The following is a 13,446-nucleotide window of genomic DNA, read 5'->3' as shown; positions in this document are numbered from 1 at the left end:
TCTACCCACGAGCTAGAGGTTCCCCGAGTGCCCTCCTCATCCCCACCCTTCTCAAGTCAAGACCTGCTGCCCCAGAAGAACGTCAGCCTGCGTTCAGAAGTAGAGGTGAGACTTGTAAATAAAATTCACCAGTACCATGTTCTTCTGGGTCCCAAGCAAACAATCCCACTAGTCTATCCGGATACCGCTACTGAAGCCAAGAACCTCACTGGCTCACTTCTATCCACCCTCCATCCACTCCACTATCTGCTCACTTAGTCTAATTCACATTCTAACTCCCTGGTCTCCCACATTAGAAAACCATACTTCAACTAATCCACCTTCTCAAAAAAAAAAAAAAAAAAAAAAACAAGGCAATGGGACAAACTTGTTTCATGAAGGATAAGTAGCAATTCAAAGTGAAGCCTACCATAAGGTATGAGATTTCTCAGCTTTGCTTCATACCTAAAAGACATGTAATATAAGTTCCTTATAAAATCGCAGCCTTTTGGGACTGCGAGGAGCTTAGAGACAATGAGCCTGCTTCATTCAAGAGATGAGGAAAGAGTCTGAGAGGTGGAATATCTTACCCCACATCACCCAGATGGAGAACAGCCACATCTAGGCTAGAAATTGTATCCCCTGAATCCTAGGCCAAAGATCCCTCTTCTCTGCCAGGTTGTTTCCCAGACACAATGTTAATACATTAGATTTATTAACTTTAAGCACAGATTCCCCAAATCTCAATTCCTCCTATTACACATAGGTTGGTGTTATAAGACCACCCCAAGAAGACTACTTCCCACATATAGAGAACTTAAAGCACCTCAAAATGTGTTAAGACGGAGACAGAGGAGATGGTGCCTTAAGTCACTAGTCATAAGCATATAATGGAGAAAACGTGCCAAGCCCAGTTTATATTGGAGATTGAACATCTCAAAAACGACATCTGAAAATGTCACCTAAATTTTCATTAGGTTTATTTTCCCTGTAAGTTGCTTAACTTTCTAATTTTTAAAAGATGCCAAGAGAAACCACTGTTCTCCTTTTCCCTAAACATTAGAGCTAAGTGAGGAAAACAACATTAATTTATCATATTGAGTCTCACAGAAAATAAGTGAAGTCCCACAACACTCCATCTGCATCAAATGTTCACAACCTGCGATTCTGCATCAATTTCTGCTGTAAAAACAAAAAACATATGTCAGTCTCCCAAGAGAGGAAGTAGCAACAGAAACTGGGTGTGTACCCATCTCCCAACAAGAAATAAAGAGGAAAAGCTACATAAGACCAGTGAGAGCTGAATCCCTTTACTTTACCACTTTATCAGGGCCTTGTCCCTGATAAGGCAAGGAATTTCCTACAGGATTTAGCTATACTACTCCTTGGAGAAACGAAATAAAATAAATCCAAAGACCAGATTCCCAAAGATACTACGGCACCCCCTGCTAGAGCCGCACCTGTCAGCTGGATAGGTCGCCCACACTGGTGAGTGAGTGCACAACAGGCCTTAGAACCTTCTGACCTGGATTCAAAAACCTGGCTTACAAATGGAACTAAAATTTTCACTTATTTCCCAAATTTCACTCTCCAAGTAAACCAGGGCACAGACTCACCAAATCATTTGCCCACTTATTACTAGACCTGATCACCACCCAGCCTCAGAAGTCTCCACTCATGTTAATAAGCCACCCTGCGTATGAGCTAGTTCCTTCCTGACTGCTAGTTTGAGCTCTGAAGCATGCTAGTTTGTTTCCCACCATCACTGCTGGCTAAAGCTTACTAGGTTAAAAGTGTTGCTAGGGGGCCAGCCCAATGGTGTAGCAGTTAAGTTCGCACGCTCCACTTCGGTGGCCTGGGGTTCGCTGGTCTGGATCCTGGGTGTGGACCTACACACTGCTCATCAAGCCATGCTGTGGGGGCATCTCACATAGAAGAACTAGAATGACTTACAACTAGGCTATACAACTAGGTACTGGGGGCTTTGGGGAGAAAAAAGAGGGGAAAAAACATGTTGCCAGGGATCAGAGCAGCAGTAAATTCCATGAGGTAATAAAATGCTAACAGAAGTATTAAGACTAACACATTCTAGATGCTATTTAACTCTCATTGAGCCTGCTCTTGGCATTTAACCTTTCATCCCAGGTCCCCTCCATTGGAAGGTAGTCACTTTGGGAATAAACAGATAGGAATAAACAGATGGGCTGATAGGAAGTCAAAAAAACCTTAGTCTTGGCCCTGTAAGAAACATGAATATGACAGAGAGCAAGTATTTTTTTATCAGTCTCCCAGTGTTTATATCTATTCAGTGGACTTAATGTCAACTATTGATCTACCAGGGTACCAGAACAACCACCACCTCCACTGCCTGTCTGCCTTTTATCACCATAAAACATATATACTAATAGCCCAGGTTAAACCCATAGCATTTATATGGAACACTGAACTTGAAGAAACTGAAGAGCTACAATAAAAACACTGAAAATAAACATCAGTGGAGACCCTACGGCCTTTGCACTTGCTGTTCCCTCTGCCAGGAACACACTTCCCCTCTGGTTGGTTCTTTGATGTCCATTAGATCTCAGCACAAATACTCAGAGAAGCCTTTCCTAAACACCCTATCTAAAGGCGCCACCCCTTCCCTTACTCCCAACCACTCTGTCCCATTCCTCTACCTGAAATCACTCTTATATTACCATGCTTATTTCCTGTTTAGATGTTTACTGTCTGTCTCCTCCATGAATCATAAGGGCAAGAATCTGATCTACTTTTTTACCACTGTTTCTCCAATATCCAGACAAAGTTTAACACAGTAGATGATCAATACAATTTGTTAAGAAAGAAAGGAAATACGATTGCTCACCATTCTATAACATTAGTTAGCACAGGGCAGAAGCCACTTAGCATGGCTAGAGCCAGATGGCTGCTTCCGTTTCATACAGGAAAAATGACAGGAAGCCTTTAGGCTATAGTAAAAACTTAGTGCTCCTCTACTTATAACCTTGATGGAAAGCTACCATGCTCACCTTTTAGGAAGTGGGGAATTTGAAGACTAGAGGAAAAAGCCTTCCATCCTATTTTTTCGCAAACGGCCCTACTAAAATATTGTTGTTCAGCTGCCTTGTCCCTTTGACTAGTAGAATATGCATACTTTAAGCAGCTAAAGAAAGGTGCTTTTCTTTCACAGTCTGCATGAGCTAAGTTCACAGAGGAAGGAGCAGCTCAACAGACTACTACTCTGTCGCCACTACACTCTGGAAAGGCACATACTTCATACTTGTTAGTTCAGAAAGCTAAGAAACGCTTAGCTATAATGATCTAAATTACAGGTAGCATTTCCTACAAGCTGTACATGGGAGAAAGTTCTCCTAAGCTACTCACCAGGCAGTCTACACCCCACTTTACAACAACCTGGCAACACAATTCCCGTCAAAGGAGGAAATTATGGCCATTTCTTCCTTTTAGGTGCCTCTCCGCCTTAGTCACCTAGTGAGAATCATGGTTCTGAGCATAAAACCAAAGACTGGCAGAAGGATTCCTTCCCCTTTAGGCAATGAAATGGGGTAGGGTGAAATGGAAACTGGGATTTGGCATTGTCCTCCCTTGGCCTTCCACACCACAAGCAGGACAAAATATGCTGCTTCCATGGCTGCCTCTGATAAGCACAGAAGAGTCAAGAACTGTGGCAGATTCATTCTGCTGTTGTGAAAGAAGCCTGTGTGCCCCTGCTTAAAAAGACATGCAAACATACTGAGTTAGAGGGGAAAGCTGGAGTGAAAAGACATAGAAAAGGGCTCTCTCCCCAAAGCAGAAAGTAAATCAGATCAGTAAAGCCAGAGAAAATAGCCATCTCTAAGTAGCTGCTAAGTGGGGTGACTGAAGTTTATACTAAGTACCTCAAGACTTCTCCCAACCTCCTCTATTTAACATATGCTGACAATATTCTGTTGCAGCTAACGAAAGTCTGGCAAATTATTCAAAGAAACCTGGAGTTAGAATCCTTGAGGGTTGTGAGAAAATAATATCTGATTTGACAGAGACATTTTCTTTTCCAGGTTATATTTTGTCTGCCCACACACTTGCCTGTCTCATCCCAACTCAGAAAATATAAATCCACCTTCGGTTTTTCCACCAATCTCACTGCCTTTTCAGTAAGAGAACAGCTCCAAAATGCTTGTGTCAACTTACTGCCCACTTCCTCTTAAACACATTCCAGAACCAACTCCGTCCCTTTGCTCCCACTCTCATTAGCAGACACAGCCTCTACCATCACCATCATTTTAAAAAACTAGTCAAACTCAAAGATTTACAACTTGATTCACAAGTTCTTTCTTCTTCAACCTTAAAAAAAGTAATAAGGACTTACTACGATTGCAAGGTAGGGACCAGAAGAAACTTGCACCTTCCATGGCCCTATAACCCATTCTTTTTGCCAAAAAAGAGGAAGGGCTACTCCCTTCACTGCAGCACACCTCAACCCTAGACCGTTTTAGACCTTCAGCTCAGCCTGAGTCCAGACAAATCTGGAGGGCTCACCCAGAAAAGACACCTCTGGTTATTCAGTGTTCCCATTTCTGCCCCTCTCTCAAAAGGCAGAAAAGCAGTGACTTACTGTTTTCCTATTCATCAAACAATTTCCTTGTCACTTTCCTCTGTCATAGAGCTTCATTCTCCTTTGCAGAGTTCTTACGAATAGTTCCTAGTACCACTGGAAACAATTACTCTCCAGGAAAACACAACTTTGCTTAGCAGAAGAGCTTCACACAGAGCAATTTGCCAGAGGTCGATTTTTCATTCCAGACAAGGCTTCTAAGCTTGACACAAATCTGCCTGCAGTTCACCAGGCCTCCCTCCCCTAATCCCTGCCTGGAACTCACCCACCCTCTCCCAGCAGTTTGGTCACAGGAAAACAGCAGAAGCTACTCAATCACTGAATTTTAAAAGCCTCCTCCCAGACTTGAAGGTGTCTTCCACACCACACGCTTATGCACGTAAGCACTAAATGAAATCACTTACCACAATAGCAGCTCCAGGACAAGATAAGGAGTAACATCTAATCTCTCCTCAACTCAATTACAGTCAGCTTCACTTTCCTGCAATTTTGCAGCCATGCATCACGGGCCCCACCCTCCACATTATAAACTCATGCCCTGGAGTCAGAGGCACACAGGCCTGGGTTCAAGTTCCAGCTCTGCCTCTTATTACCAACAAAAAGTGCCTGTCCTCAGGTAAACTTTATTCTTTCTAAACCTCAGTTTACACAACTGTAAAATGTAGCCAATAATCTTATCCCTTGTCAGGTATTATAAACGAGATAATATAAACAGAATACTCAGCATAAGATATGACCCTTAAGAAACAAGTGATTGTTGATATTCAGTATCCATGGGGGTAATCTGTGGGCAGGCATGGTCACCTCACAGAATCCAGATGCCCTGGAAGCCTCCAACATTGGTACAAGCAAAAATATGCTGAGCCTCATTCCACTCCTACCCCACAAACAAGAGGAGACTTTAAAAAAAGTTCAAGCCTTAGCAAAGGGAAAAACTCAAAAAGATCCACTCAGGCAACCCCACCATCAGACCACCAAGCGATGCTTTGTTCCTATGATAAACGCAAAGATCAGTGCAAATGAAAAAGCTAATGAAAGAGGAGCCACTTCAGGATAAACCTCTCATGGGTCAGGTCAATATTTCAAAGGGGAAAATATGCGGACCTTGGAAATTCCCTTCTCATTCAGTTTCTGATAAATTCTGAAGTTCCTTTTATGTATAAATAAAGGGGGAAAGTAATATTGAAAACCCTAAGAATCTCAGCTGGCAGCAGAATATTACCTGAGAAATGAATACATGAGAATTAGGGAGGAAAAGAAAAATCGTGAAATCTAATTCACACACACACACAAGCTGAAGAACATTTTAATCCTGTGAAAGACAATGAGCCAAGAAAACAGATACTTTTAACACTTTTTACAATTGCAAAAATATGTGGAGCTTTGAGAGTGTCATAAAGGATATTTGCTGTTCCAGATGGAAAAGTCAGAATTGCAGTCTAAAATGAAACCTAGCAGTCTGTGGTCACCACAACCAGAAAACCTGGTAACAAACAAGAAATCTCAGGTTCCCAAGATTTGGGAGGGTTAGGGGGACGACAGACGGGACAAGTGATAAAGAGAGTGTACACTACAAAAGTATCATGGAGCTGGGGATAAATGTATTTAAATGAACTCTGCAGGGTTTTAAATAAAAAATGTAAGAATGTAGGGAGTGAGGGGATATAAAACCAGGCAGAATCTACAGTGTTAGAGCCGGGGACTGGGACTCAGAACACTTGAGCTCTGGCCCTGGCTCCAAACCAAACCACCACGTGACCTTAGGCAAGTCACTTGCCGGCTTCAAACCAGCAGTCTTCTTATCGGTAAGGGGTGGGGGAACAATAATGATCGCTAACATTCCTACCGGCCTAACATTTTAAGAGTCAAAAGGAAAGAAAGCACAAATATCAGGAGCCCTCAGAACTACAGACCTGAGACAAGAGGTAGAGGGAAAAAGACGGGAAATGAGGGCCAGAAAGTGAGAAAACTTGGAGTAAGTAACTCAACGTCGGTGGAAACAGAAAAGCTTCAAGATGGCCAAGTACTCCTAGAGTTCCAGGGAAGAGCCGGCGTTAGGATCTCAAAAAACTGCAAAGTGCTCAGCAGATGTCAAAATGGACAGAAGGACGGGGGATGGGAGGACAGATATTAACGAGTTATCTCCGTTAATCAATCAGTAATCGATCTATCCTGATAAACAGCCAGGAGATCTGAGTGCCGCGACCACGGAAATCACTGTGACCCGATGCCAAGGTGTCCCGGAGGCAAAGTACCATCGGGAGTCCGTGTCGTGTTCCGTCTAGAGAACGGATTCCGAGAATGGGTGAAAAGTGAGGAAGGGGGCAGAGGAAAGGGGATCTGGGAGACCATGCAGGTTGGCGGGAGAGGAAGAGGAGCCAGCGCCAGACTCCCGCCCAGGGGCGGGCAGTGGGGTCACGTTCAGGGCCCCGCTCTCACCATCTTGACGATGCCCCGCTGCACGGTGGGCACCGCGGGTCCCCCGGAGGAGCCGCCGCTCTGCGCGGAGGAGGCCATGTGTAGAGACGGAAAGGCAGCGAGTAAGGCGGAGACCGGCTTAAAGATGTCAATGTGGTGTCGGTGTTGGTGAGAGGCCGCCGCGGCGAGCAGCAGGCGGGCGACCGGCTGCAGGCGACGGACGGGACGGACGCGCCGTGCGCTCACAGAAGCAGCAGCGGTACTGGGAGCAAAAGAGGAGACGCGATCTCCGCCGCCGCCACACGTTCTACTCGCCGCGCAAGCGTGCCAGAACGCCACCGCCCTCCGGCCAATTAGCGCCCAGAGCCCGCCGGACCTCAAGCCAATAGGCACCCTGCTCGCGGAGCTCCGCCCCTTGGTCCCAAAACGGGTGGCGAACTCCAGGAAGCGCTGAAAGAGCTGATTTGCGGTGACAGGCTAAGTATGGGGCGGGACTTCCGGGGCAGCCGTAGCAGGTAGTGTCGGGAGCTGTAGTGGGAAGGAAAGGACACGTCAGCATCTGGCTGCGGGGCGCAGGGGGCCATGGGAGCCCCGGGGGGCGGGGCCAGCCTCGCCATCCGGCCTGGCCCCGCCCATCGCGCCCCGCCCTGTGGGCCGCGGGAGTGCCCACGTGGACCCCAGTTCCAGGAGGGCTTGCCCAGATTGGGAACGCACAGTCAACGAGGCCAAGACCCGGAGAGATCTCAGTACTGGCTGCACACCGACTTCCGACATTTTACCTCAGATAGAAGTGTGTGGAGAACTTGGAAAAGTCTGAACGTCGTGAAACCTCCTACCGATCTTAGCCTTGACCCGGAACGCCGCCGCGCGCCCTCGCTGCCTATTTGTGTTGCCAGTGTGTACCGCTTGGAAGGCGCTCGATTAATGTTTATTGGTGGAAGGAATAAATCTGTTGTAGGGGGTGATGTGCAGGACAAGGAGAGAATGACCTTCTTTTTTGAGCTCTTCCCAGCTGCGCCAGGGAGGTTGGGGACAGTCTTGCTATATATCTGCTCCTGGCCCGGGAGGAAGCAGCCCATTGACCAAGTGTGAAAAGCCTCCAACCGCCGGATCCCATCCCTTCACTTAGCAGTAGTCTCTTTTGAATAAAGAGATGGGAGGCAGGAGGTCTCAGAGCAAGGGCGTACAAATGTTTAAGTCAATGAGTAGAGACAACTAATATTCGTCGAGTGCCCACGATGTGGAGCCAAGGACACATCTTGCTTTTATGCCATTTAATCTTAATCTTAAAACTTGGTTCTACACTGAGGGCACCATTTCACCGGTAGCTCTTTTGAGAAGAGGTTGCTTATTCTCTCACACTTCACATATCCCAGGGCCACGTTTTGGGATCAACACCTCCCTAGATCCCTAGTGCCCCTTCCATACCTTAATTTGTCACTCTCTTCAAAAATAAAAATCTTACGGAGGCTCATTCCGCCTGATTATACCACTCTTCCTCTCATTGAGATGGTTGTCTTCTCTGTCTGTCAACTGCCACCTGTCATTCGTTGAAACTGACCCCTAGTGTACACTCTTCTCCACCCAATAATCCTGAATGACTTCAACATTTATGAGCCTGACTGATTGAATACCCTCACCGCTCAGCTCCTTGACCTCATCTTCGGTGAACTTGACCTCTGCACCACTTTACCCACCCTCTTCAGGACAGATGAAGCATGCCAACTGCTCCATGGCTGAAACTGTAAACTCAACACACCTCATTCTCTGGTCAAAATCTCTTAAAAGGAATAACCCTCTCACTCAGTTACTTCTCTCATACCTTGTGTTAGTTATCTATTGCTGCATAACGGTCTACCCCAACACTTAAGTATGAAAGCAATGAGCGCTTGCTATCTCAGTTTCTGTCAGGAATCACGCATGGCTTAGCTGAGTGCCTTTGCCTCAAGGTCTCTCACAAGGCTGCAATCAAGGTGTCAATAGGAACTGTATTCTCATCTGAAGTTCCCTTATCTGACTATGGGAGGATCTGCTTCCAAGCTCACTGATGTAGTTGGCAGGATTTAGTTCCTCAGGAGTGTTGGACTGAGGGCCTCAGTTTCTTGTTCCTTGCTACGTGGATCTCTCCATAGGGCAGCTCACAACCATGGTAGCTGGTTTCCATCAGAGCAAGAAAGTGAGAGAGCAAGAGAGGACAAGCAAGCCAGAGTCTTTTTGAACCTAATCTCAGAAGTAACATCCCATCACTTCTGCCATATTCTATTCATTAGAAGAGCCACTGGTTTCAGCCCACATTCAAGGGGAGAGGATTACACAAGGGCATAAATCATCAGGACGAGGTAGGCTCATTGGGGATCATCTCAGAGGCTGCCTATCACACACTGTTCTTTAACTTTAAGTAGAATTCAAAGTCCCTGAACCTCTGTATCCTCTTTTTATCAGCTTCCTTCTGTTTTCTCCTGGATCCTCGGTTAGACTCCATTTTTTCCCCTCTCCTACCAGTATCCTCGTCTCTAATCCCATTGTCTTCCATTGGACTCGCCTGTCAAAACTCCAACTCTAGATCTCTCTGCCTTCTCTAAACCTACCACTTTGCTAGAGAAAACATTAAAACGTGCAGGTTGGTGCCACAGTGAATTCATGGGCCCTCACATATTACCTGGAATTTCTTCTGTTTCCACAGTCACTTTGGTCTCCAACTTCATTGGGTCTGGTTTTTGTTATTGTTGTTGTTTAATTAAGACTTTATTTTTTTAGAGCAGTTTTAGGTTCACTGCAATATTGAGGGGAAGGTAAAGAGACTTCCCGTATACTCCCTGCCCATACACATGCATGGCCTCCCCCGTTATCAACATTCGCCACCAAAGTGGTACATTTCTTGCAGTTGATGAACCTACATTGACACATCATAATTACCCAAAGCCCATAGTTTACATTAAGATTCACTCTTAGTACTCTCGCAACTCAACAACAAAACATCAAACAACCCAATCAAAAAATGGGCTGGAGACATGAACAGACATTTCTCCAAAGAATATACTGATGGCCAATAGGCACATGAAAAGATGCTCATCATCGCTGATCATCAGGGAAATGCAAATCAAAACTACACTAAGATATCACCTTACACCCGTTAGAATAACAAAAATATCTAAAACTAATAGCAACAAATGTTGGAGAGGTTGTGGAGAAAAAGGAACCCTCATACACTGCTGGTGGGAATGCAAACTGGTGCAGCCACTATGGAAAACAGTATGGAGATTCCTCAAAAAATTAAAAATAGAACTACCATACGATCCAGCCATCCCACTACTGGGTATTTATCCAAAGAGCTTGAAGTCAGCAATCCCAAAAGTCCTATGCACCCCAATGTTTATTGCAGCACTGTTTACAATAGCCAAGACGTGGAAGCAACCTAAGTGCCCATCAACAGACGAATGGATAAAGAAGATGTGGTGCATATATACAATGGAATACTACTCAGCTGCACAACAGAACAAAATCATTCCATTTGCAATAACATGGATGGACCTTGAGAGAATTATGTTAAGTGAAATAAGCCAGGGAGAGAAAGATAATCTGTGTATGACTCCACTCATATGAGGAATTTAAAATTATGGACTAAGAACAGTTTAGTGGATACCAGGGGAAAGGTGGGGTGGGGGGTGGGCACAAAGGGTGAAGTGGTGCACCTACAACATGACTGACAAACATTAATGTACAATTGAAATTTCACAAGATTGTAACCTATCAATAACTCAATAAAAAAAAAGATTCACTCTTAGTGTTGTACAGTCTATGGGTTTGGACAAATGTATAATGCCATGTATCCATAATTATGATATCATACAGGGTATTTTCACTGCCCTAAAAATCACTAATTCTGTTTTAAACCTTCTCTGTTTTCCTCTTAACTCCTACTCTGCTGTCTCCCACACTTTCAGTGATAAGGCCTCCTACTTTGAAGAGATAATAAAAGCCATCAAGAACACCCCTCCATTTCCCACCACCAAATCTAAAAACTTATCTTCCTTCTCATTCCTCTCTTCTTCTCCCTTGTTACAAAGAAAAAACTTCTTCCTACTTGCTTAGGCTAAACTCTCCATCTATGTTCTGGCTCCACTCCCTTCTCAAAAACTCTCTTAACAGATAATTCCCTCTCCTGTTTTTATAGCCTCTCATTTATCCTGGATTCTTTAAATATTAGCATTTAAATAATCTCGAATGTCTCACATTGTAAAAATAAATTAATTAAATAAATCTTTCTTTTATTCCACATCCCTCTCCAGATGGCTCTCCTCCTTCACAGGCAAACTGTCTTGGTGAAATTCTTTATGTTTGTTGCCTCCACATCCCACCCTGCCTTCAATCCTCAGCCCACTGCAATCTGACTGTTGTTCCTATCAATTTACTGAAACTGTTCTCTCCAAGGTCACTAGTGACCTCCTTGTGACTACATTCAATGAACACTTTTCAGACCTCTCTTTGCTGAGCTCCCCACAGCATGTGACATGGTTTGTCCCTTGAAATGCCTTTCTCCTTCTGAGATATCACATACTTCTTGTATTCCTCCCATCTCTCTAGCTGCTTCTCATGTTCATTCTGAATGACTCTTCCTTTGCCTATCCCTTAATATTGATGTTCCTCCAGGTTCTTTTCAAGGCATCTCCTTTTCTAATTCAAAATATTCTTCCTAAGACATCTTATCCACTCCCGTGGCTGCATGCTAATGATTCCCAAATATATTGCTCCTATTGAAATCTCTCTTGAGCTCCAGATCCATATGTCCAATGATAGTCCAGATATCTGCCTGTGCCTGTCAGTTTGGGAGCTTGAATTCAACATGTCTCACAAGGAATGCATTACCCTTCCTCCCAAAACTGCTCTTCCCTAGTATGTGTCACAGCCCAAATAATGACACCAAAAAGCTACCCAGTTGCAAGTCAGCGTTGATCTTAAACAAATAGTTATTTCTCCAGCAAAAATGGGTTTATTTGGGATCAGCAAAAAATTATCACTGGTATATGCCCTAAGCAGCTCGAAGGAAGTTTCCAAATAACTTAATACTTCCTCAATGTTGTTTTTCAGAGTGATTTTACAAAGAGATGCCGTCATCAACCCACCTGAAACAGACCAAGCCCAGCCTTCCCGAATGAGCCAAGAGATGTCCATAAATCACCCTTTGCCTCATTTGAATACTAAAATCTCCACCCTAGGAGGAGCCTAAGCCTTATTAGCATAATATTAGCCATGTATGTGAGAGCACGTTTTCAAACTGCACCTGTGTGAGCTTATACCCACCTCTTTATGTGATCATGAAACTTCCCTTTTTAATATTAATTCCCCACTGGAAATAAAAGACACCAGCTTTCCCTTGCTCAGGGAGCTACAGCTGTGGAAATGATTCCATGTGGGTTCCTTACTTGCTGCAAATAAATTTTACTTTGTGTGACAACTACTTCTGGTGAAGGCTCTGATTTCAACTTACCAAGAAGCAGACTCATTTTGGTTTGGTAACAGAATCACAATTCTGGGTCTGCAACCACGTCAAGCCACCTGCAAGTCCCTCAGCAGCTAGGGGAGAGAAACTCTTTTATATTGGGGAAGAGGAAGCTGGGAAGGCTCTTGTAATGAAAGAGTACATTGGAGGAATGGACAGTTCTATGTGTAGTGGCTTTTCATTGGCTGAGTTGTGACAGTCCTTCATTGGATGAGCTTCTTGCCAGTCAAGAAGAAGAAATCTTGGGAGCCAGCCCATGGTTTAGTGGTTAAATTCTGTGCACTCCACTTTGGCACCTGGTTTTGTGGGTTCAGATCCCAGGAATGGACCTACGCCACTCATCAGCCTGCTGTGGTGGCAACCCATATACAAAATAGAGGAAGATTGGCACAGATGTTAGCTCAGGGCTAATCTTCCTCAGCAAAAAACAAACAAACAAGAAGAGTAACTCTTTCTTCTTCATTGGGCATCAGTATGTACATATGGCACGAGAGCTCCTCCTTTTTGCTTCCTGACTCCAGTTTAATGAAGTTTCTGTTTATTAATTTGACACCAGAAATCTGGAGGTCATGAATGACTCCCCCCTCTTCCTCATTCCCCATTTCTTAGTCAGTCTCTGAAGTCTGTTAGATCTACAGCAGTGCAGTCAAGCACAAAGGCCTTGGAACCAGATTATCTGGGTTCACGTCCCAACAATGTGTTATGTAGTATCTCTGTTCCACAGATTTCTCATCTGTAAAATAAAGATGATAATTGGACCTAACTCCTAGAATTTTTCTAGTTTTGAAGATTATATGAATTTGTGTATGTTAAACACATAGAAAAATGCCTGGATCCATGTGTTAAATTTGTTATGAGTATTATTAAATATCTCCTATTGCTTAAACCTGGCTTATTTACACCTGGATTACCACACTTGGCTTATAATAGAGGTTCC

At 44.2% G+C, this 13,446-nt stretch overlaps 1 protein-coding gene across 2 annotated transcripts in view; it reads right to left on the bottom strand.

Moving 5' to 3' along the window:
* The window catches only part of SND1 (staphylococcal nuclease and tudor domain containing 1), a 407,603-nt gene extending 400,260 nt beyond the window's left edge, over positions 1-7,343 (bottom strand). For both annotated transcript variants that reach the window (XM_070512822.1, XM_044754776.2), the window contains exon 1: positions 7,031-7,343. In XM_070512822.1, coding sequence (XP_070368923.1) covers positions 7,031-7,108 — 78 coding nt within the window. In that variant the 5' untranslated portion in view covers positions 7,109-7,343. The remainder of the gene's footprint in view (positions 1-7,030) is intronic.
* Positions 7,344-13,446: the final 6,103 nt, after the last annotated feature.

Source organism: Equus asinus, chromosome 1, assembly GCF_041296235.1.
Source record: "Equus asinus isolate D_3611 breed Donkey chromosome 1, EquAss-T2T_v2, whole genome shotgun sequence".
NCBI lineage: Eukaryota > Metazoa > Chordata > Mammalia > Perissodactyla > Equidae > Equus > Equus asinus.
This window is presented reverse-complemented; position numbering and strand designations above follow the sequence as displayed.